The 24,954-nt window shown below is 42.6% G+C and overlaps 3 protein-coding genes across 6 annotated transcripts in view; all 3 read left to right on the top strand.

Moving 5' to 3' along the window:
* Window positions 1-94: 94 nt before the first annotated feature.
* On the top strand, window positions 95-1,843 carry LOC130527651 (hatching enzyme 1.2). Its single transcript, XM_057036344.1, has 9 exons — window positions 95-248; window positions 319-361; window positions 445-507; window positions 615-770; window positions 887-1,004; window positions 1,094-1,272; window positions 1,352-1,433; window positions 1,510-1,634; window positions 1,721-1,843. Exons 1-9 carry the CDS (start codon window positions 189-191, stop codon window positions 1,732-1,734), a joined length of 840 nt encoding a protein of 279 aa, XP_056892324.1. The 5' UTR covers window positions 95-188; the 3' UTR covers window positions 1,735-1,843.
* Window positions 1,844-2,625: 782 nt separating this feature from the next.
* he2 (hatching enzyme2) lies at window positions 2,626-4,625 on the top strand. The gene is made up of 9 exons (XM_057037958.1): window positions 2,626-2,750; window positions 2,835-2,886; window positions 2,986-3,045; window positions 3,128-3,280; window positions 3,354-3,471; window positions 3,600-3,778; window positions 3,858-3,939; window positions 4,019-4,143; window positions 4,221-4,625. Exons 1-9 carry the CDS (start codon window positions 2,679-2,681, stop codon window positions 4,232-4,234), a joined length of 855 nt encoding a protein of 284 aa, XP_056893938.1. The 5' UTR covers window positions 2,626-2,678; the 3' UTR covers window positions 4,235-4,625.
* A 5,617-nt stretch (window positions 4,626-10,242) lies between these two features.
* igf2bp2a (insulin-like growth factor 2 mRNA binding protein 2a) overlaps window positions 10,243-24,954 on the top strand; it is a 33,644-nt gene continuing 18,932 nt past the window's right edge. For 2 of the 4 annotated variants that reach the window (XM_057029113.1, XM_057029110.1), the window contains exons 1-2: window positions 10,245-10,675; window positions 11,807-11,867. In XM_057029113.1, coding sequence (XP_056885093.1) covers window positions 10,501-10,675; window positions 11,807-11,867 — 236 coding nt within the window. In that variant the 5' untranslated portion in view covers window positions 10,245-10,500. Of the gene's footprint in view, window positions 10,676-10,936; window positions 11,088-11,806; window positions 11,868-24,954 lie in introns of those variants that run through there. The other 2 variants (XR_008949977.1, XM_057029124.1) reach the window with 2 other exon arrangements.

Here is a 24,954-nt window from a genome sequence, read left to right as displayed (position 1 = left end):
AGTCGTTGTTTATGAAAGAATCAAACTAATTTGGGTATTAAAGTCACTCACAAACAAATAACAATCACCCTGTAATTTACCTGACGTAATCCTGGGTATTATCTATGGACAGTGATTGGGGACTCCTATAAAGCTAGGTTTTAGTGCAGGTGCAATGACAATGCTGAAGACATACCTGACTGGCAAAGATGGAGCGAATTGTCCTCTTGTGCTTGGTTTCCACCTGTCTCTTGGCTGTGCATGCTCAGGTAACAAGGCTGCAATAGGGACAAAAACTATTCCAGAATTGTTGACATCTTTTTTATTTTTTTCCCCCAGAAATTGCTGTTCAGCCCAAAATGGGTCCCAGTTGGATATAAAGGTAAATAGAATTTATTTTAATAAGTGCAACTAAAATTCCCAAGGAAAAAAAACCCAGGATTTTTCTGTGGTTGTTTATTTAAGAACGTGAAGTGCGTGGTGATCTGACAGCAATGGACGAGATCATTAAAGCCAACGAGATGCATGGTATGTTGTGTTGCAGTTATTTAGCTTGAATTCCATTCTGCTATGCTGCATGTTGATACAAAGCTCACCCTCAGGTGAAGGATTTAATTTGTCGACATTTCTGTAAGCCCCCCAATTCATAGACAGCGCTTCCAGTCTCAGAGATGGAGACATTGCAGTTTCTACGGGAAGACGTTCTAAAGTCTGCTTTGCACGAATCTGCCTGTGGTCCAAATCAGTGGATGGTTTTGTGTACGTTGCGTACCGACTCTCCCCTAACTACAGTATGTAATTTTACATCTCCGGGTAAAATAATTTAAACCCAAATCAGTGTGATCATCACGCAAACACAGCGTCATTTACATCATTGCACATTCTTTCAAAATATTTAATCAAACAGCTGAATTGGAGTCAAGGATGATAAAGAGAGGAATGGAAAGCATAGAGAGAGGCACCTGTGTGAGGTTTGTGCCTCGGACTCACCAGGAGGACTTCATCGACATAAAGCCAAAGTCTGGGTGAGGGTTTTCTTGAAGAAATAGTGAAGTTTCCTTTGTGTACCAATTCCTGTTTTAAACAGATGCACTTTCAATTAACAATGATGCAGGTGCTGGTCCTACCTTGGTATTCGCGGTGGCAGGCAGACCGTGTCCCTCCAGAACCCTGACTGCCTCCGGCTGGGAGTGATAACCCATGAATTCATGCACGCTTTGGGCTTTGTGCACGAGCAGTCCCGCTTTGACAGGGACAAATACGTCACCATCATGTGGCCAAACATTTGGAGGGGTACTGCAGGATCTTTTCTTTAGCCGATTTTATACTGAGGCAAAATAATCCCAACAATTTCTATAAAAATTTCCAACAGATCGGCTGAGAAACTTTGAGAAATTCCGAACAGACACGCTGGACTTACCCTATGACTACAGCTCAGTCATGCACTTTGGGATGTGAGTAATACTGGAAAAAACGATAAATAAACTCCAGTGTGCTGCGTGTGTTACAATGTGGCACGTACACCTTTAGGTACACCTACTCTCAAAGTGGAGAGCCGACCATCATTCCGAAGAACAGCAACAACATAAGGCTGGGGCAGGTCACCTCCCTCAGCAAAATCGACAAGATGAAAATCAACAAGCTTTACGACTGCGGTCAGGAGCAAATTTTCCACAATATCACCCAATAATATCACGCCGCCCAATCCTCCGATATTTAAATCTCTTTTGTCTTCCTGCAGATGACATGGACTGACCAAGCTGAGGTGATGTGAGACGACGACCAACTCCGATCCAGTGTAACAAAGTGATGTCATGATATGAAAACAGTTTTAATAAAGATTTATTGAAGCTTCCAAGCAGCATTTCATCTGAGTGCATGTCCTGTTTTTAAAGAACATCACAATCTGACCTCTAAACCTTTATGAGAGACACTTTCATGATCCACTCAAAATATACAGACAAGCATTTGTGCTAATAAGTGAATGATGCCTTGAATTTGAACTGAATCCTTGTTGCCTTTATCTTCATATTCGTCATATGACATGCCAGTTTTCACTGGTTATCAACAGAAGAAACATGGGAACACTTTTATTTCTAACTGGTTGGATGCCAGATTTCAGAATTGCAAACCCATGAAATTCTTTCTTCCAGCACTGCCCTTTAAATTGGCCCCTGCATAGAAATAAAAGTAATATTTGAAGGGGGATAAGAGTTTGTTTTGATATATTTACCAATGTCACCAAATGATTGCTGTGGAGACAGTTATCAACGAGGAGTTTATCATAAAATCAGAGCTTTGCCAGTGCTGTCAGACAGAAATTACCAGTCTGTTGGGCTGGCTGGACAGTTATTCTCCCCATAGCGTGTGCTGAATTGCAGCACATATGACAGCAATACAGCTCCCAGCATCTCATTTCTGAAAATGCTGAATCTTATCATGAGCTACAGTAAGTACAGGGCAGGAGCCAAGGTCAGAACTGGGACCAACTCTTATGGATCAACGGTGGACTTGAGTGTAATTACACACGGTGAATGATGAGGGACTCCCAATCGTGCTTACTCACAGATCACACGCCCAATCAGTAGAGAGCGCAGCTGGGAGGAGTGAGTATATAGATCCAGAGGAGGTGAGCAGCACATCGCTCTCGTATCGACGGGCTGCAGACTGACGGAGCGACACCAGTCTGAAACACAGCAATGCATTCCACTCTCCTCCTTCTGGGCATTTTGTGTGGTTTGCTCACGCAGGCACACGCTCTACCTGTGAAGGTCAGTCCTGAAGGGAAAATACGGTGAACTAAATGCCCCTTTATGGTCTGACCATGGTGTGAAAATTGTGCATCTTTATTACAGAATACTACAGAAGTACAAGAGGGAAAAGTGAGGTTGAAAAGGAAATACTCAGGTGGGAAAAGCTGAGTATTGCCTCTATTTGTTTATGCTTCATAAAACACTTCTGATTCCAATTTAGCGTGATTGCTAAATTTATCTTCTCCTTCTACAGATGAAGTTCTTGACCGAGATGACATGACGGCCATGGATCAAATCCTGCTTGTCAACAACAGTGAGAAGCTTTTGAGATACCTGCAAATGTAAGTTTGTTTGGACTATCCTCCGGACTAAACGAGACACTTTTACCCTGACAGAGTTAAAGCTCCCCCGAGGAATGTCCCTGAAAGACGGAGATATCGCCAGCTCGTATTTGCGGAGCGCTCTGATCTGCCCCGGCAATGCCTGCCTCTGGCCTAAAGCCATTGATGGTTTTGTTTACGTGCCCTACATCATTTCTCCTATATATGGTACAGTATGGATTCACACTCCAAATGCAATGGAAGTAATCAAAATGAGTAATATTCATTTTTTATATGGTAGATGACATGGACAGAATCACCATAGAGGGTGGGATGCAGGACATTTCCTCTGGGACGTGTATTAAATTTATTCCTCGAACTCATGAGCCCAATTTCCTCGATATTCAGCCTCGATATGGGTGAGTCCAGCTGATACACACACCCTTTCGTTGGCTTTGAGTGGTGACTTGATCTCTTTTGTGTGTGTGTGTGTGTGTGTGTGCTGCTATCTTGCTTCCTGTTTATCTTTTTTGTTGCACACTCCAAGCTGCTGGTCATTTCTGGGCCAGACCGGAGGAAGTCAGATCCTGTCCCTGCAGACCCCTGGGTGCATGTGGTCCGGAGTGGCTGCGCACGAGCTAATGCACGCCCTGGGCTTTGTGCACGAGCAGTCACGCTCTGACAGAGACAACTATGTCACGATTGTGTGGAAGAACATCATGGCAGGTGAGGAGGAAGGACCAGATCAGCAATGTTCTGAAGGTTTTTAGCAACACATTTGCTACATTTTCTGTGTTTTTAACAGATCAGTTACACAACTTCAGGAAGCAGGTGACAAACAATCTCAATAGTCCATATGACTATGGCTCTCTCATGCATTATGGAAGGTGAGCTGCCCTTTAATGGAAAGAGGATTTTGTCTTTGCTACAGATTCCTTTAAGCTTTATACCTTTCATGCTCCACAGATATGCTTTCTCTGAGGACGGTGGACCAACAATCATTCCCAAACCTGATCCCTACATTCCCATCGGCCAGAGAGATGGCCCAAGTCATCTAGATCTTCATAAAATAAATACACTCTATGACTGTGGTAAGATAACTTACACACACTGACACAGTTTGCTGATTCAGAATTAATTAATGAATTTAATTTTTTTTTCTCCATAGGTGCCACCGATTAACTGATAAAATCAACCCTGATAGAATATAGATAATCACTGTAACTCTCTGGGTGAATTATCGATACAGTATAAATTTTCTCAGTTAGTACTGTATACCATTGAATATTCCTGACAAATTATTTATGCATTGTGCAGTGATAGTGCAAATAAAAGAGCATGTTCGCACAAACAAGCAGCTTTTCTCAAAAATCAGCCTCTTGAAAATGTTTGTTTTTGTGCCTGTTGTTACCTGTTCTGCCAAATTCTCTGCTTCTGCTGACTCAAATAAAGAAAATGCAACAATAACGCTCATATCTCCCGTGTCATTAGTAATGATTACTGTGATTCCAGGGCGAGCCATAAATAAACCTATGCAAACCTCCTTTTAAAGTAAATCAAATAAATAACACAATTGTGCCCACCGCCTCGAACAAAACCCCAAAAAACAACCCCAAAACTTTCCTGCAGCTGTTGCGTCGTTTGTGACAGATGTTGGGGAGTAAAACAAGAACATCTTCTGCACCTTGGATGAATAAATATGTTTTCCAGATTGTTACACTGTACCTTTCACTCGGATGCAGTCGGAGGAGAACATTAAGGGGGCCGGCCCCCTTCCTGCCCACCCAGTGTACCCTGGGGACGCTTTAAGGGGTGGCGCAACCTGCCTCAACACGCTCCTTAGCGGCGCTGCTCATCTGGCTTGTGTTGTTTCACATGGTACCGTATAAACACACAAAACCTGAACTTCTTTGATAGCTCAGCTGACAGTAAAAATGAGCGATAAAGACAACGCTCACGGCGAAAAGGTACGTATGACCTTAAAAAGGATTTTATTTTACGGTTAGCCAGGAGATGGTTTTGTATTCAGCTGACAAGATGAACGACGCAGGCTCTTCGGTTTATCATACCGCTCAGTGTTATTGAACAGTGATTAAAATAGTTGATTTGCAAATAATAATTGCTGAAATAAGCATGTAGCGGCTCCTGCAGTGTCCGGGTGGTCTGGAGACGTTCTAGCCCTTTGGCTAACGGGTAGCGCGACCACAGGCCTCTTTTCTGCATATTTAATATCATAAAATATATGTTGGAGATGCAACCTTTAACCCACGCTGTTATCCCCAATGATTGTTAGTGTATATAATGTAGGAGCGTACGGTTGTAGGTCTTCAGGGTAATAACGTGGAGCCCTATATGCTGTTAGAACTGCATCAGGTCCAAAGTCCACAAGCAATTTCTTCGCTATCAAAAGGTTCAATTTGTGAGGCCAATATAGTTTTCAGCTTTCTCAATATGTGACTTTTCTAATAGTTTGAAAAGGAAATATATGTTTCTTTTCAGGGATTTTTGAGAAAAGGAAAGACAGTTTATGTAAAAAGTAAAAGGAATATTTTAATGATTTTCCTTGACATCAAGATAACGGATTCACTTATTTTCATCCCCTTTTTGTCAAACATAACATTTTGCCTTCTTGGCACCTCTAGTGTCAAACAAACACTAATTATTAAACAAACAAAATTATTTTTTTTAATAATTAAATTTCAATTAGGATGCAGCAACATTTCAGTATAAATGCTTAATATGATGCGTACCAGGTGCATTAGCTCCTGCACGGGGCTCTTTGTAGGGCTGTCCCTTAACCGTAAGTCCATATATCCTTCTAAATACACATCCTTGCTGTACCGACTGCCACCGCCTTTCCAGCTGTATTCAAGCTGCTGCTGCAGTAACAACTGTTATTGGAGTTTCTCTGCAAGAGTCGGTGATCTTGAAGGTCAGTAACTGCACTGTTAAAAGAAGCCTCAAGTTGCTGCAGCTGCAGTTTAGCCTTGGTAACTTGTCCAGACAGTATAGTGCAGGCAATGGATGGCTACAGCGGTAGCTGCTTATTCCCTGTAATATAGAGATTATTTCAGATTCTGGCTTTAACAAATTGCACCTTTTCATGTTATACTTGCATATTTTTCCCCAAAAAAGGAAATAACAATATTTTTAATCATTGCACCCTGGTATTAAGCTACTTAAGACATGTGTCATTGGTCCCTAGCAGTGTAAATTTTACTTACTAGCACAGGATTTACACGTTCTGTGTTAAATATAACCAATATAAAGATTGGTTGTTGCGGTTTATTTCCATTATCTTTCACTGTAGCTGGTGCCATTCTCTTTACAGGATCACTTGTTTAACTCAGTGCTTCAATCTTTTTTCCCCCACCCTTAAACAAATAAATCCTATAATATTTTGTCAGTATATAGAGGAAGTTGCTGAGCATATGTTTCAACATATGTTTCCAGTTTCATTAACCGATAGTAATATACAAATATTTTTGTTCTGAAAGGATCATCTGGCATCTGATTTTAGATACATGTTGTCCAGAGTTGGTTTTAGTGCAGATTTTCCATCCCTCCACAGACAGAGCAGATATGTGGGATCTTCACAGCTTAACAATCACCCCCACATTTCTGTGTGTTCAGCGTCGATGATGTGAGTTACGGTAATACAACAGAGTGGCGGCAGCATCTTGAGGCTGTTTGGGCCATCTTTAGAAGCTGCTTGTAACGGTCTGCGGTTCTAAATACACTTCTGTGACTAAAAAGAACCGGGTACCATTTTTACAGATGACGTTGATGCCATTTGTTAAAAACGCAACTCCCATTTTATTTCCTCTTTGAATTCTAGCATCAGTACGATATTACAATGTTTTCCGATACAGTCACGTATAAGATGACAAGTGATCCATTCAGTATGTTTACCTATATATATATAATTTGCATTTAATAATGTTTGCGATGGTCTGCATTGTTCAGAACTGATTGATTGAAGATCAGTGTGAATCTAAAGCCACTGACGGTAAAATTGCTATTTATTTTACTGTAAATCCTGAAGCCTTCCAGTGCCTGTCATTGTATCACAAGAGCAGGTTAGAATTTTGAACGTGGGTGCAGTTTTAATTGTAGTCACATTCTACAGCCTTTTGTTAATTTAAGACTGGACGAAGAAAAAAGCAGGACGGCTTGTGTCTGCTTTATGTTCAATAATAATTTTGAATGCATGCAAAGAACATCAGGAGGGAAGACGTGTGGCCATGGTGTCAGATGGGGAAGTAAGAAGATTTAAGGCAATTGCAGAAAGAAGAATATGTGAAGTAATGAATAGAAATGAGATTAAGGAATTAATCTGGATAAAGTTGATGCACTAAGTAATTTTCCTCCTTTTTGTCGTATGTGTGCATATTCTTGTTGCATCCATCCATAAAGCGTGTGGGTGGGCCTACATAGTGAGACATGTTAAAGACACTTTGTGTCATTGTGAGTTAGTTAGCTCCCAAATGACACCTGATTAAATGTGTCTTTGGTGTTGACCAGCATTATTTCATACATATAACCAAACATTAACATAGTATTTGGAAAGAGGAGATAGTAGATTGTGATTACCCTTTGGAAATATCTTTCATTTGTAAAGTTTATTTTGTCGTGGCAGAGGTGGTCCTAGCGGCTCCAGGCACTCCTGATACAGATGTGATCAGGGGTGAGGCTACAGGTATGGCTGCTATGATGACAGGTAATACTACAGCTCAGACAGGTGAGTATATAGGAATCCTTTAGGTGGGTTCATTCATGCATACATACATAATTCCCAAAAGACGTTCTTCTTCACAAGACTACAGAGAGGCCTGCAGATCCAGGTCTAGACCATCGTCCAGGTCTTCGCCCCCCCCGTAAGCCCTCCTCACAACATGCATAAAAATGAAGGATCTACCAGATATATGTAAATAGAGGTTTTTCATAATTGTTGCTTTTCTTTTACAGGTAGCTACTGCTTTTGCAGCGGAGCAGGTATAAACACCAAGGGGAAAGGTGTCTGGGTGGTAGGACAGGCCGTCTTTCCCCAGGATACATTCTCTGAGATCTGCTTTTGATTGTTGTCATTTCCCTTCATGTCAGTATTTTAAATGTACTGGTAACATAAATGTAAACGGTTATTTTTTTTATCCACATTAAGTGAATTTCAAAGATGACCAGATTAAAGGGAAGATGATTTTTTTCCCCACTTTTGACTTGTGTCATTTATCACAGGGTGAAAGTTCTTTGGACAGTTACCCACTGGGAGCCTGACTGGGATCCACTGAGCCAGTTAACTCGGGGTGTCCTGTGTACTGGCCACCTTTGTGCACCTCACCTGTGAGCCTAGTACGACCTAATTGGCTGTTTAGAGTAAGAAAGACGGGAGGTGCAGTGAAAGCCCGTTTTCCACTAACATTAGCAGGAATTCATTTACCCGGGATTAAAAATCCTTGTACTGCAGCATGGCTCCACCCCTGAGGAATTCCAAGGAATCTTAAAAGTCCCACCTCCTTCTAGGTACTTTTTTCTGGGAAAGTTAAGGGGAATTTTTTCCCTAGGAAATTCAGCAGAAACACCACAGAGGAGTTTCAAAATCCCAGGTAAATGATGAGAGTTCCTGTGGTGTCAGTGGCTGGGAGGTCTGAAATTAAGCAATGTACAAATGGTGCATTTGCTCACACTGACTTAGCATCTCACCTCTGTTATATTTCACTAATAAAAGCAGAATCTTAAATCCATGTAGCACCTTGAAAGTAACCTGAGTCAAATTTGGAGTCCATCTGCTTTGTTGGAGTCCAAGGATTTGGCCTTGAAACAACCATGTGTGAGACTGTTGCTTCTCAACACTTTTGTGCTAATTTATACAAAATCGTACATGCAAGTTCTGTTTCCTTGACTTAATACCTTAATGTGCAAAATGTATTTATGAGCAATGGGGGAAAGAACATTGGGTTGATATGACCACATAAACTGCTGCGTCCTCCATTAATTTTCATGTAGAAACGAAATAAAAAGGGAATCGTCTTGGTCCAGAGTGGATTCGGGTTTCCACATACAAATTTACTGCAATAACTGTGTCAGCATGTCATGGGGAAAAGCAACCAAAGGGCTGTTTTGTAAATAGTCTATGGTCTGGACATTCCTGCGCTCGCACACAGACGTAAACAAGGAGAGCAACGACCGCTGCTGGCACACTCCCTTCCACTACAGTAGGGTGGCAGCAATGTTCCGAGGCACAGGCCGGATCACATGCACGAGCACTCATGTGCTGCTGGCTGCAGGCTCCTCCCCCTGGTAACCAGCGTGGGTAGGTACAAGACCACACACCCATCTGTGAGCACGGTCTGCTGCATGTCCGCGCCCCTTCCCCAGCATCTCAGCTCTGCTACTGGAAACCACGAAACACACCCATCTGCAAACACCTTTGCTCGCACGCGACAATAGGTCACATCGTGACGGTGCTCCAGTGACCCCAACATGAACGCACGGTTTACAAAAGAGGGCCCTAGGAGCTCCTCCGTGCTGCTTCTCTTCTAAAAATAAGTATTTTTTTTCCAGTTTCACAGCCGGGTGCATGTGCACCATTCACAGGTAGAAATTCAAAATGACACCGTCGGCCTAATTTTGCCAAGGGTGCACGATGGCGACCTGAAACGCTGCCCCGGAGACAGATTTCTACACCGGAGAGAGAATACCGGATTAGTTGTCTTTAAGGTTTCACTTTCAGTATTTTTGAAATACCGAGCTTTGTCGTGCACATTGTGGCGTAATTGTGAATACGTAAACCGAGATTAGTTTCATTTACCCGAAGAACGTCCAGGTACCCCAAACACGGCTCCATACGTGCCAACTCAACTCGTAAAATCCATATTTTGAATCAGCAATTACTAAACCATGGACCTGATACAGTAGCTGTCTTTCAGCCATCCTCGGTCTGCAGGGACCAGAGCCACGGCCCTTATTACCATTTGATGGAATAAACTACCCCTGCTCCTTTAAGCCAATCATTTTATTGAATGTACCCAGAGATCATCAAACCACCCCCGCAGCCTCATGCACTTTCTATGCCATAGATTCCACATGCACCTCCAAACTGTGTGTGTGTGTGTGGTTTTTTCTTTCTTGTAATTTTAAGGGCGATTTTATTGAGAGGCGGTGCTTGTTGGTTCCAGAGTAGCGTCGTAACGACACTTTCCCCTCAGTCCCTGTTAAAAGAGTTAGACCAGGACCGGAGTTGGTGCTGGGGGGTTGCAGATAGTTCAGTAAATTTCTGGGGGGGTAATTGGTGCTTTTTTTTTTAAATTGAAGAAATATTTACAAATATATATTCGAGTAGATTTATACGATTTTCTATTTCATTTTATTTTTCTACTTCTTTGCACATCGCCGCTCTTTGGAGATCTGATATCTATACCCTCGAGATTTTTTTGGGTGCGTTTCAGAACATGAACAAACTATATGTTGGGAATTTAAGTCCTTCGGTCACCGTCGAGGACTTGAAGCAGTTCTTCGGGGAGAACAACCTTCCAGTGCCCGACCAGGTCCTGCTCAAATCCGGCTATGCTTTTGTGGACTTCCCCGACCAGAACTCGGCCATAAAGGCTATAGAGAGTCTTTCTGGTAAGTGTGGATTTGATAAGTGATGCTTCTGGTGACAGTGGGAAATTCACTGCGGGTCAAAACTGCAGGATCGGGTCGGTTTCTTTTAATCCAATCACCCGACCTGGCCACACAATGTGAGAAATAATCACTGATTGTGGTTTTTATCTCCTGATCGGGACAGTGTTTTAGATCGCAAACGTGTGTCATCGGAGTTTAGACGAACGCACTGCCACAACACGCTCCAACAAGAAAAAAAGAAATTGGATAAACTATCGATCACAGGACGCACTCGGGGCTTTAACGCACGGTCGCCTATAGAAAACACAAAGCCGTCGTGAGGCTATTAAGGTGTATTTCTGGGAGATTCCGATAGTGTGGGTGCTACTTTGCAATTACCCGCTGGAATGTATGAGATGGTCTGATGGTTCGGGTAGGCATAATTATTTTTCACTTATTTTTTATCTTGATTTTATTGGAGAGAGCACAGCGACGCGATCGCGGAAAACTTGTCAGGACCGTGTTCCTCTGGTGCCCGGCTATGTTTTTACGAGGTGTCTTGGAGGTGGGTCACGGGGGTCCGGAGGAAAGAGCTAATAAACAGGTAGCTGAGGGGGGACGAGGTGAGACGCTAATTCCGTGCTGCGCCAGGCCACTCTAATAGTAACCAAAAGCCGCGTAGAAGATTCGCCGAGAAGCGCTTCAAAATTCACCCCCGTCAGCGCGGATATTTAGGGGACACAGCGTAGAAATTGAACCAGAACAAGCATTTCTCCTTTCAACCCATCCTTTCTTTTGATATTGCATTCTTTACTGGGAGCACAAAAACACCCCTCATTGCACTGCGAGGGTTGTGGGAGTGGAAAGCATGGCTGCCCATTTCCCCATACTATAAACGCAATTTTGGCGCCGATCGTTGCAGTTGTGACCCCAGAAAATGCCCCACGGTGGCACTTTAATGCAAACAGGGGTTTCCTTAATTGCACCGTGCGCTCGGGCGCTAATGTACTTTTTTGGGGGTTGGTGTGCTGTTTGAATGGGGACGCACCTACTTGCAGAAGTGATTGAAAGTGTTGCTGTTGCAGGCCTACGGTTGCCTTGTGTTCTTGTAACACGCAGCTAATGTTACACTATCAACTTTCGTCTTTACAGGTAAAGTTGAATTACACGGAAAGGTGATAGAAGTAGACTACTCTGTTCCCAAAAAACTAAGGTAGGCCTACATTCTCTCTCTCACACACACTCTCACACACACAGTCACACACATTGTGTCCTACGCCTATACTGTGCCCCATGACAGACTATGACCTGTGTGCTTCCGCTGTGAAAAATAGCAAGCCGCTTTCACCGTCTTTTCGGCCTGTTTTCTTTGCTCGATTGAGCACTGCACCCGTTTCTGTAAATTAAAACGTCATTGCGCTGCGATCAAACAAAAGGGAAACGTGCTAAACAAAGAGCTTGATCCCCGCACGTAGAGAACATGCGATGCTTGCTGCCACATCGCTAGTTCAGCAGCGAGGCCTACTCCACCATTAAACATGGAGTCAGCCAGTGTGTGCATGTAACCACCTAATTGGTTATGTAACGCCAGTTTATGTCAGACGGTCGCACAGGCAAATGCACGTATTTAATTAAACTGATTTTCCAAATCAACTGAGTGAACGTAGGCGATAAACCTAACAAGTACCACTGCAGTGCACGCGGCGATGCATACCAATCAGCTCAGTTCTCCTACTGTATGCATGCGCGTGGAAAATACTTTTGCCCGAAAAATGTCTATTTGCCAGGATTTCATTGTGTATTTTTTTTCAATCTAAGGCAGATCCAGGAGGGTAGTTAATGGCGTTTAAATAAAACAAATAACCTCGCGCCCCCACCTCGCTCCTCGCGCATTTACCGTTACCCCAACGTCACCGTATTTTTGTACCATCTCGCGTGACAAAAAGGTAAATATTCACTGGCCTCGTGGAGGAACACGTGACCCACCCTTTATGGGCCTGGCCCCCCACCTTCAACTCTCGCCCCCCCTTCGTTTTGTGAGTGCGTGTTACTTTAGGGGGGTAAATCTACGTTTCTGACGTCGGCTGCTTTGCTTTTCCGCAACATGTGTCGATCTGAACGCGGATTTGTGGGGAAGTGTGCGTAGCAACATGGTGTAGAAGCACGCGCCACTCCCTACAGTTGTGCACGTAGGCCATAGCAACGTTGGGAGAGCCTCATAATGGCAGCCATGATGGCCCCGCACTCTGCGCAGCCATAGGCGGACTCAAGTGGGGCGAAATTCCGAACGTGTGTCCAATCAGCTGCCTGACGCGTGTGCACGTTTCCAGCAGGGCCTTGAAATTTAAACGTTTGCCATATGTTTGAGTTTGAGCAGGATACGACACGTACAGGTGATTTCGCTGGAACACAAGGCAGGGGCGAGTTCACGTGAATCACGCGAGGTCTGACACGCCACGCGATGGTGACATACGTTTACGTCACGTGTACGTTTGAGTGAATTCTAAAAAGAAGAATTTTAATGTGCTGCTGTAAATTAAATTAGGCTAAATTCGCCGAGACGCAGTTTATTTAAAACAAAGGTTGATTCCAGTTTTTTGGCATTGACGAATGTCGTCAGAATTCGTAGCAATGCTTAAAATACACGTTAAATGCAGTTTTCATATATTTAGACATATAACTATGCATTTGTTTCATTTGTGCAGCAACATATTTATTAGCACATCTGTAATAACATTTACCTAAAACTCCAGTTTAATCTGGGCCTTTTTAGATTACATTTTGATAAGTGTTCTGAACTGCATTTATTTGTAATTAAATATTTCATTTTATTTACATGCTTCATTATCTAACTGACACTGCCTAAAAAGTGTCAGTTTTCAGGTCATTTGGGCAAAAGTATTTTAGCTTGAGCAAATATGCTTTCTGACTTTATCTGTAGACAATTAAGACCTTTGAAACTCATAAAAACTGCAGAACAATCAGCTACAAAACAGTCGCAATTAATTAATCACAGGGCAGGGACTTAGAGGAATTATTAGTTTATTTTGAGAATGTGATTGCTGTTGATTAAATAAGTTTAATATTTAAAACTTATGTTTCAACAAAACCTTTCATATATAATCACTTTTTTGATAGTGAATAATACAACATCCTTTTTTTAAATATCTTACTTGTAAAGTAAACTGCATTGTTATGTAGACTGTTAAACAAAAAGACAACAAATAGACAAAACAGATAACTACGAATACATAAATATATATATAAAGTATATAAGGCAAAATAATTTTAAATACTTTATGAAGTTAATTTTCTAAACTTTGTTGGAAGACTGAGAATAATTTTAGTTTTATCTTTTGCTTTCATTCTTTCCATGTTGTCTAATGTCTAACAAAACGTGTACCTGCGTGTCTGTCTGTGTGCAACTGGTGAAGAACCTTAGCTCTTATATGCTATGTGACCTTTTTCCTAAATGCTGTCGAGAGACTGACTGACTTTTTTTAGTTTGTTTTTGTGCCCAAAAAAGAAGCTATTCATTCTGTAAAAAAGGCATTTCCTCTTTCTACTTGTCTGCCTATATGTTTGACTCCACCAGTCAAAATAAATGGGTGATAAATTTGTTCCCCATTGCTAAATCTTGTCTTACGCTCCATTAGTTTTCATGGCCATAAACACACGCAGCACTGTTGTGTTTTCTTTATATAAATCTGTGCAGCTTATTATAGGTTGGTGAATAAGCATTAAGGACCTCCTGAAAAGAAACTAACTGGGATATGGGTGTAAACATCTGCATTGCACCACAGCGGCAGATGTGTACGTTGAGTTGTCGTGCACATTGAGTCACAGCAGTAAAAAGAATATCCCATTGTCTATCAGCTGATCTGAACCCTTTAAGACTCCCGAGTTGACGTTGGGTGTGTAGGGGAACCCCTCCTGCTCCAGTTCTGTTTTCTGTCGGGTCCGTTGGTTCGACTTCCTTTCAAGCCCCTCCTTCCCCTTCCTGCTGACTCCTTGTGTGCCTCCTCACCTGTTTCTAAAGTGCCTATAGCTTTGTGGGGAAACTACACTGTATGTTTCCCATATGCAAATCTTAGCTGTAAAGCTGCACTATTCTGGTGTCGTTTAAATTCATGCTTCGGAACAGATTCTTTTTATACTCTACGTTTCTGTTTTGGTCTGAGCCCAAATAGTGTAAAACACTACGCGTCAGTGTTTGAAAATAATGCCAAATGTGCACTTCCAGAAATACACGTTTATTTATCTGGTGCTATAGATCTCAGCCTGATCCCAGTGCACTTGCATTCCAGCTGTTCTCTCCTTTTTGCTTGATTTGCACAACAATTATTAACCCTGTCATTAAATTGGAATAGTGCATATTCTCTTGAAGTGATAACAGAGTTGCCAGTGCAACTGAGTATGTAGCTGGAGGGAGCGGTGAGATAAGATGTGAGAGCATTGTTAATTCATTGTGTGTCTAAGCTGTGGGGCTGCTGTTAAAGCTCTTAGTTTGGAGCCTCCTCCCTCCTCCTCTGTGCTGAACATGGATCGCAGCAGCAACCGTACAGTTTCATTTCTCCACAACCGCTCATCTCACATTCCTCCCCAACCTGTTGAAAGCAAGAGTTGAAGAATCTGATCGTCTGCTTCCCAGGGCAGCAGCAAGGAGGTGCTCGGGGTGTGGTCGCGATGGGGAGAACTAACCAGTTTCGAAACTGAAATCTATCTAAATAATAAACCAATGTATCATATGAGGTGGCTGAGCTGGAGCCGTCACACGTTATTAACCAGCCTGGCACAAAGGAGGCGTTCAGCTGCCTGTGTCAACATCTGTGACCTCACTACTTCACCTCACCTGCCTTTTGCTATTACTGATTAATTACAGCTGACGACAGAAATTGTGAGACACAGGTGAGAGGTGTAAGGGAAATGTCTCTTTGGTGATGAGTCTTTGCTGATTTATTTAAAATCAAACATGAATTAGTCTTTAAATAGAAAGTATAGACTGAAAAGCAGTTATAACAACTTTAGTTGGGCTGCTTGACCACTTCTAATAACAGAAATATTTTATTTTTAACTTTACAGCGTGCTTGGAGTTAAATTGATAATGTTCTGAAATGGTAACGTACCACATGTGAATATTTGCAGATTTGTAAGCCACGATTGTGAGTCGTGCAGTTTGTTGGGGCAGAAATTGTAGATTGAACAGCTGGTCGGTCTCATTTTCATTTTCTGTATTCCCCTCAGTCCACGCGTGAAGCATATTAAGAGCAGGAGTTTTATATATATACACATACATAAATACATACACACACACTCTCTCTCTCTCACACACACACACACACACACACACATATATATATTCTACATACAGTTTGTGATCACGCACATGTTACAGACACTAGAGGTGCGTCAGTTTTGCCAAATCAAAGTTAAATGCCTGATGTAATCCTGAGTGTATCTGAAGTCATTGTGTCAGAGCTCTGAGTGGACACCCAAGGGTGTGGTTCTCCTTGGAAGGCTGAGATGCACAGCAGGTGGTATTCTTCCTGTAGACACAGCTGTCCTTGTCCCGTTATAACTCAAACCAGTGGTGCTTTAAAGTTGTGATGGATCTTGAACAGGTGAAGAATATGATGATAACCAACAGTAATAGGTGGATAGTGTTACTATCTAAAACTGGGGCGGCTGTTGGCTGAAACCTTTATCCAGGTTAAACTGTCTCAAGTATTTTCTGGTGATTCATCGGCCTTTATATATTTCTCAGCCTCTGATTAATCCTTTGGAGCTCATGCTGTGTTTAGGGACACTTATTTGAACGTTTTACAGTAGAATTGCAATTCTTGGTTATTTTAAAGATTTTCAGCCATGCTGTCGGTGTATTTACTCATCTAATAATAAATGACAAGAAATATGTTTATGACATTAAGGAAAGGTATACTTAAATCTGATGTTTCCTCATGTGTATTAAATGGAATGTTGTGTTTTATTGCTTTGTCCAATTAATACAGTTTATCCGAGAAATAGGGAAGAAATTGTTCGCAATAAAAAAAGAATCATAAATATTAGAATTTATATGTAATTTTTTCCCAAAGGCTTCTCCTCACAGCTTAAGTTAGTCTGGCTCACAGTACTAAATAAAGGGAAAATGCATATCTTATTAATAACAGCATTCCTGCGGTCCATTTGTTGCAATGAGTCGTGTTTTACTCATCACATCACATGCCTGCATTTTGATGCTGTGTTGTTTTTAGAATAAGAGCTTGAACTTGTAAGATGTTCCGTGGACGCCGTGATTAGATTAAGTGACATAAAGTATATTGACTACATATGGTCCAGAACTTGTGGCATTTATGTAATAAGATTTTTCACCAGATTCTTTTAAAAACAGGCATCGCGTAATTTGCATGCTTCACTGACACGCACGCCATTGTGATGACATCAGGGTGAATCAGCCTCCTAACAACAGAAAAGAGATATAAATATGCAACCATTAAGGTTGTTGATGGACGAGAGCTTCTAAGAGCTAATGGTGTTTGTCAAATCATTGGTGTTGTCGAACAGCAACAGAGGGCTGATTTGCATGTTACCATCACTTCTCATTTAATGGCAAACAGGGATTTGAGGACATAAGTTTCATAGACGCAAATAACTAATGAGCAACACACTGAGGAAAGCTGCAGCCCCCAGTGAAGCTGATTTAAGGGGCTGCGTTTGTTGGAAAGAGACTCCTGTTATCAAAAGCCATACCTGAACTGAAAATGAAAGCTCTGAACCTGGTCTTTACTATGAATCTGGTATCTGATCACATTTTTTCCCAGTAAACTTGACTAATTAATTACTGTAGCTTCACTGAGGTCAATAAAACTTGGATAAAGTAAAGGTAGAATCTGACTAAACCAATTGTTGCTGCTGCTTTGAGTAGCAACAGTAGCTTTTTGTAGCATGGAGAGCTATGTCCAGCTAAAGCTAGCCAAGCATGAGGAGCCCAGGGTGGCCTCACAATATGCACAAATAATATGGCGTTAATGTTAGTGATATTAAATACAGAAACGATGTGTCCTTGAGCAATATAATGAAGTAGATGTGCGTGAGCATGTGCAATGTGGCTCTACTTTAGCTTTAGTAGCATTCTTGACGTGTAAGCTGTTTTTTTCTCATCCAGCTCTACCAGGATAGATTCTCTATGTTGCCATGGAAACACCATTTTTCGTAGCGTTTTCCTTACTTATTAGAGAAGAGCTTAAATGATGGAGGCTGACATAATTCAAACCAATGTCCTTAAGTGGACAGGACACCATCGAAGTGGAAAACCTCTGAAGAAAAAATAAATTTGATCTCAGGGGTGTCATTATAATATCTAATATCAGAATGATGTCATCATGACTACTTTTTAAATCTGTTCTAAACAGCCGTTGATGTGATGACCCTGTCATTTGTAGCCTTGCTCCCAGGAGCGTGGCCTGTCCCGATGGCTCACACCACAGCTGGCGCGGCGGTCAGGGTGCTAAATTTATGTGACACTGAATACATAGTGGAGTAAGGTGCTTTAATAGAACCCTCATGCAGAGCTGTCACAAACTGCTGAAGACCTTAAACGCTCACTTCCTCTGTTCAAGGCAAAATGGCAGCGCTGTCTCTCCGCGGGTGCCCCTTTGTGACACTATCCTGTTTGCGAACCCGCTCGGAGATGCCTTTTCCATCCTCTTCCATATGTACTGTATGCAGCGGAAGTTGGAAACCCCCCACTCCCCTCCCCTCCAACCACAAACAGAACAAAACATTCCCAGTAAAGTTGGCGCACAGCTGAGCTTCCAGCACAACCTGGAGCACAGTCTGAGCTTTGTGTTTCCTCTGGTTCACACTGTCTCTGACGGAAGAGGAAGGCACGGAGTGGACTTCCCAGTCATCGACACGTGCTCGGTCCACACGCATGCTTGTGCTTTCTCCTCTTTCTCTCTGTCTGTGTGTGGGCAGACATGAGAACCGCTGATAGAGGGCAGTGTTTCTTTCCCCGCCATGGACTTGCTGGCCATCGGAGACCGTCGGGTCGGTGTCTTGAAGCAACCTTACCCCGCCCGACTGTGATTGACAGAAATGGAAACCGTGCACATTTCCACATCAGCTCCTGAACTTGCCTTTTCTTGGCCTATGACCCGATTTAGATCACTGAATGGCATGTCCAACAACGGGCCAGATTTTAGTGCATAAAAACACTTTTTAAAATTTAAATTCCATTTCTTTTTAAAAGATATACAATAGATGGAAACAAAAATTAGTGTATGGTTTGAGAAGAGTTGTTTGTCTTTTAATCTGATGCTAAAAATGTTAATGGGTCAACAGCAAAGAAAGCTAATCATCAAAATAAATAAACTTATAAAGCAGAATTTCAACATGGCCCTTTTCTCTAAGAATTTTCATATTTCTGATGATTGTTAAGTGATAAAATTTGAAGTCCTCTGCAAATATATTTTAGGGCTTTTAAGAAATCACAGGTGCAGAGGAATTCAAAGAGGATCGCTGATGCATCTTGAGAACTGGTTTATTTTCCTGTCCGTGAAAGAACGCACTTCTGTCACTTGTTCTTTTTGTTTGGCAGAGACACACTTTGACGGTAGCAGACACATTGTGCTAAAACTGTCATTGTTGGCCCGGGATTTTTCTGATTTGCGATCACTTTTCAGCATTCTTTTTTGTCACTTTAACTTTGCCACAAAACTGAATAGAGATGAAACATATTCTTTAAAAAACTTACTGTGTAGCAGTGGTTTCTTGATGTTTGTTGCTTGGATTTGAGTCGATGTCTGAGCTCATTGTCAAACTATTAGACATGCCCAAAACCTGCGGATATCTTCACTTCTCCAAGATAAGAACTACTTGTTTAGCTGATGATTTTTGTTACAGAGAGACGGGATTATTCTTTATAGTCATCTCAATCTCCTGGCTGCGGCTTCACTTGAACACTTGATTTTTTATTAAACGTCCCATCAGATCTGCCATAAAAATAAATCTGTGTAAGTTTTGAACCTTTCCTTGATTTTTAGTCCTGATTGGCCACAGAATGTGCTTTTGCCATCTCTTAAATTCAGTAATGGCATCCTCTTTTACTGGACAAAACCTTTACAAAAATACAAGTGAAGGTACAGCTGAAGGTGTAAAAAAAGAATTGTGTTCAAAATGAAAAAAATTGTAGAAAATCACAGGACCTTGTGGCTACACTAATTTAAAGTATTATTATTTTCATCCTAAAATAATCATAATTGAGCCCACCTAAATCTTCAATGTAACGTATTCTACACAATGCACTTTTAATGTATAAATATAACTACTCAACATTCTGGTACAGAAAATCAGAGTATTCAAAGTAAGACTGGGATGTGCTCCATGTTTTGCCCCCTTTAATACCATATAAAGCCAGTGGCCTGATGCAATTGTGCCTGACTGTGATTTGCTGAGCTCAAAGATGAGTCAAGGAACGTGGAGCTAGGCAGGTGCTGCTGGGAGTCTCTGCCAAGTGACCCAGCACATGCCAATATCAAGTGAGTGGCAGAGAGGGAGAAGGAGAGAGAGCATGCATGTGTGACATCTCAGCGGAGAGCAAGAGAGATGAGACTGCTGCTGCAGAATGGAAAGGGAGGACGCTGTGGTTTTTAAAATTTTTTTAAAAAAAAATCACATTACACCAATAAGCTATGCATTAAAAATGCATCTGCAGTTTTCCTGACACCACCTTACCTTTCCTGTGAAAGGGAGATCATCTAAACTTGTCTGTCTCACTATACGGAGTAGGGTGGTGTCTGGGTTGCCCATAAGTGCACTCATTGTTCCACTATAAGCAGCGGGTGCCATGACAGCTTTGAGGGGAATTATTTCTAAATCATTATATCATTGAACGCGTGCACAAATTGCTGGGATTTCAGCTGACTGACTGCATATATTATACAGTATGCATCAGCATTATGAAACAGATTGATGAACTGCCCGTCAGTGTCAGGTGGAATGATGCACACACTGACACAGATCCAATTAAAATTGAAGAGTAGCCCATAGGAAAGATGCTTCAATACAAAAAGTGTGTGTGCGTGCGTGCGTGTGCGTGCGTGCGTGTGTGCGTGTGGCACATCAGGGTGGTAAATATTTAATGTGGAAGCAACCATGCATGGTCTTTGGCACGATTTCCAAAGTTTAATGGGGTTTTTTGCATGTTGCCTAAAGTGACACTCTCCCTGTCCAGAACATCGTTTGGTTCGTCCTCCCCTCCCCTCCCCTCCCTTCCCCTCCCCTCCATGTCTACGCTTTGTGTCCGTGCAACCTGTACAACATTGTCTGTGAGGGATTTCTCCAGCAGCCTTATGTCACTGCTGTCCCGGCACCTCTGTTGCAGAATGAAGCTATTTTGTAGCATGAGGGGGTGTTAATAGCGTCACAGCATATGTTGTCTACTGTAAGCTGAATGTGAGCTGCTCTATTGGATAGAGTATCAGGGATTGACAGTTTATTCTTAGTTGTGGCTACCACTCATGGAAATCTTTGACTATGCTGTTTCCTCAACATTGTGCCTGTGGTGGATTGAACATTCCATAAAGGAGGGACTGCGGCTGATTTCAGACTAATGGCGTTATTTTACATTGAGCGGTGTACAGATTGACACCCAGCAGCCCGGCTTCTGGTCACTGGATGGCAAAGGTGGGTACAACAAATGAGGTGGAATTATAGGCTGCCAGGAGACAAGGAGTGACACATCAAATGTACCCACATTTGAAGAAAAGTGCAGCACGGCAGGACTGGTGTTTGCACGTCCACTTGTGAAGTTCAGCTGTTGTCTGTTTTGATCAGCTTAAGAGGACATTTGTGTTTTTCGAGCACATCATCAAAGCCGGTGTATGAATCACAACCCGGGCTGCTGAACCGCATGTGCACACACGCACACACACACGCACACGCGCGCACACACACACGCGAGTTGAGTCCGGAGCCCGATTGATCAGACGTCAGTGCTAATAACAGAAATGTCACAACAGATAAACCAGACTAGCCTGGGCTTGTTTTTTGGAGTCTCCTGCCATGTTTATTTTCTTGAATACCAAGAGTGTGAGACGCTACACTAGCCTGGTCTCTTTGGCAACATCTTTCCTGATTCACATGAAATAGAGGGGTGTCAATACGCTGCTCCACATTGTAATTACAGACAGGGGTCGGACTTAAAAGGTGGGACTCGAAGGGAGTGTGGCGGAAAACACAGTACAACACTGTAACGCAACACTATGTGCAGTTTCCTGTGAGGTGGTGGTGAGCTTGTCCTCTGCTTCTTTGATCTCACCTGAATTCTGTATCATTTTTATGTCTTGATTGTGAACACCCCACACACACCCCCGCCCGTCCAAAACAAGGTGTTTTTGTGTAAGAGGCAGAAGCAGTTTGTGTTTCCTGCCAGGAGTGATGAAAGAATCTTGGTAGTAAGCGCTTACAGATTTGTTTAGTTGTCTTTGCGTGGAGGAGTGTTGGGCTGGAAATACTTGTTTAATTACTCAACTGTACCCTCAAGTATCCGGGATAACAAATCAGAGCATTTCCGATTGTCATTAATCATTTACAGTGTAGGCATTCAAAGGGATTCTAGCCTTTGGGAAAACCTTTAATACACTTGTGAATCTGATCTAAAAATCTGATTAAGCGGGCACCAGATGAATAAAGAATCCAATTTTTATTTGGAAAACTCGTGTTTGAATTTGTGTGGGATTCGGTCACATAATTAAAACCTCAGGACAAGTACAATGTGTGAGGAAAGGCTGCGACTTGAGACGCGGGGCTGCATATTGTCACATGGCTGAAGATGCTAAGAATAAAACCGTTCCCCATTCACCAAATATCCTCCATTTCCCTCGCTGTCTGGCGTTAAAGCAATTCCCTCACCTCGGCGCTGCTTCAGCGCTCACGCTTTTTACCCCATAGTATCGACACCAGCTCAGGATATTTAGTCGAGTATTAATCACATATTGATCGGTGCTGACACCCCTCCAGCGGCACCGATAATCAAATTAGTTTGAATGTTCTGCAAAGCTGTCTGTGTTGTCAATTACCCACACCCCTACACACACTTCCTCCCTAACCTCTGGCTTCATCTGGAACAGAGTTCAGAGGTATTTAAATCGCAGGGTTAAATTCTGAGTGGAATCATGTGACAAAACATGATATCAGGTTTTGGAAAGCGCACTAATTAATGAATCTATCTGAGGCTTGTGTCTTCTCTACTCCACCCAGAGTAAGACTGTACATCCACAATATTTAGGTCTATTTACACCTTCACTTTCTTACCCTTGGAACCGTCTCGCTGCGGCCCAGAACTGCCTATTGATGCAGGTTTAACCCTAAACCCATTTGCACTGCCCCCCACGTTGGCCAACTGTGTCCTATATAGATAATCCCACTGCCTTGTTAATCTCTCAATGGTTCATCGAGGTTACACCGCTGCACTTCCTTCACTCATTGCTCTCGTTGCTTGTTTTGTTTCGTGTGTGTCCTGATGGAATTCTGTCGAGTTTTATTGCTTTTCATTAAGGCAGCAGTCCTGCAGCAGGCAATTAAACAAATGTCTTCATAATCTGCAGAATATCACAAAGCTGGTTTTCAATAGGGAAAAAACTCAGAGTTAAAACATGTAAATTATAAGTTTTTTCATTGTCAACCATGGATTATTTTGTATTGCAAAGGTTCAGTTTACTAATTAGATTTCCACAAAGCTTAAAGTGTCCTTTAAGGACTGCAGTTTTTCAGGTGTCAGTCTGTATTCGTCCACGATGAGAAGCTTCAGTTAATCATCAGAATGCGTCTCCTAACATAGTGGGGGGGTTGGAGGGGGTCTCAGAACCATGCCTAGAAATGTAGCGTGTGTTTTGCTGTTTTGTGGTGGTGCTGTTTGCAGAATGAGGACCTCTCTGTATCAGGCATGGGTTTTTCCTCTTTTGAGCGGGCTTGCCAAGCGTTTCAGTTTTTAGAGGTGAAATCCTCTCCTGCTAACTGCTTTGCCTCTGAGCTCGGGAACTTCCCTGCAGATGGGGGGGGGAGGACTGAGACAATGTGATGTGTGAACGAGTAAAGCCCCTGAGCTGGGTGGGGGAGTTGGGAGTGGGGTATGGCCAGAGATGCTGTGTAGATGAGCTGCAGTCAGATACAGCGAATACAGGGCCTGCATAATGTTAGGTGACCTGTGCGCGATATTGATCCGGGTTAACCCTGCTGGGACCTCCGCCTATGGAGGGGGGTGTGCTCAAGCTACACTCTAGATTAGAGGATGAGACCCAAGGAACAAAGCTGCACGCTGCAACGCGAGGAGCAGCAAACAGCGGAGCCACGCTGCACCACCACAGCATGATCAGGACTCCATCTGTCTGGCTCTCAGGGCAGAGGTGTGTGAGAAGCACTACATTAGCGTGTGTGTAGAGGGGAGTGCTCACAAGATGGCTATACCTGACTGTGTGTTAGATGTGTCCCCGTGGGCTGGCTGGCTGCCCGTCAGTGTCAGTGCTGACTGTTCTTTGTGACGGAAGCTCAGAGGAGTCCTCAGTAACTGTTGCAGCAGGGTGGAGGGGCAGACAAGCGTTGGGTGTGCACAGGACAGGGACTCAACCACACAAGGCCCCGCAAATGATTGCTGATTAGGTGGAAACACAGACAGTCTCTGAATTAAATTCGATGATAGATTAGGTGAAGCTAGCATCTTTAAAAGCGCAACTTCAAACATGCTTCAGAAGTGTGAATGGATTTTTCGTGTTGTCGCGCCACGTTATGCCTGGGCCTCAGTTTCACCTACACTTCAGCCACGTTAGACCACTGCGTGACCTTCATGACATCACTGCTCGGTATATCTGTGTGTCCCGCTTTAAATTTGTCAGTGATATATTGCAGGAGTTGCCGATAGATCCTTTGTTCAGAATTTCTAATAGAAACATTCCCTCTGCTGTTCTCTGACAACAGCAGCCTGATCTCCTATCTGGTGGGTTCACCCTTTGTTACTTGTGTTAAGGACTTGTCCTTTAGTATTTGACCGCTTCGTGTCTCTCCTGTCGTAACACATAGTCCTAAAACTTTGTGTCTTCACCCAAAAGTAAAAACCTAGATTTGATTTGTGTGTGTCGCTATGCGAAAGCAAAATGTCTTCATTTAAATGGGAATTTATTAAGTCAGTGCGATAACGGGAGAACGTTTCAAAATATTAATTTCACTGGTTTTGCAGGCATGACAGGAAGGAAATTTGTCTTGTGTCAGTTGGACACTGACTCTGGCATTTTAGTGCGCTGGAAATT

The sequence above is a fragment of the Takifugu flavidus genome, chromosome 1, assembly GCF_003711565.1.
Source record: "Takifugu flavidus isolate HTHZ2018 chromosome 1, ASM371156v2, whole genome shotgun sequence".
NCBI classification, from domain to species: domain Eukaryota; kingdom Metazoa; phylum Chordata; class Actinopteri; order Tetraodontiformes; family Tetraodontidae; genus Takifugu; species Takifugu flavidus.
This window is presented reverse-complemented; position numbering and strand designations above follow the sequence as displayed.

Excerpts from the sequence above, each read along its gene's own strand:
- LOC130527651 (XM_057036344.1), top strand. The coding sequence starts at position 189 with ATGGAGCGAATTGTCCTCTTGTGCTTGGTTTCCACCTGTCTCTTGGCT. Across the intron at positions 508-614 it reads TAAAGCCAACGAGATGCATG|CCCCCCAATTCATAGACAGC; the intron begins GTATGTTGTGTT and ends CATTTCTGTAAG. Across the intron at positions 1,005-1,093 it reads GACATAAAGCCAAAGTCTGG|GTGCTGGTCCTACCTTGGTA; the intron begins GTGAGGGTTTTC and ends ACAATGATGCAG.
- he2 (XM_057037958.1), top strand. The coding sequence starts at position 2,679 with ATGCATTCCACTCTCCTCCTTCTGGGCATTTTGTGTGGTTTGCTCACG. Across the intron at positions 3,779-3,857 it reads GTGGAAGAACATCATGGCAG|ATCAGTTACACAACTTCAGG; the intron begins GTGAGGAGGAAG and ends TGTTTTTAACAG. Across the intron at positions 3,940-4,018 it reads TCTCTCATGCATTATGGAAG|ATATGCTTTCTCTGAGGACG; the intron begins GTGAGCTGCCCT and ends CATGCTCCACAG.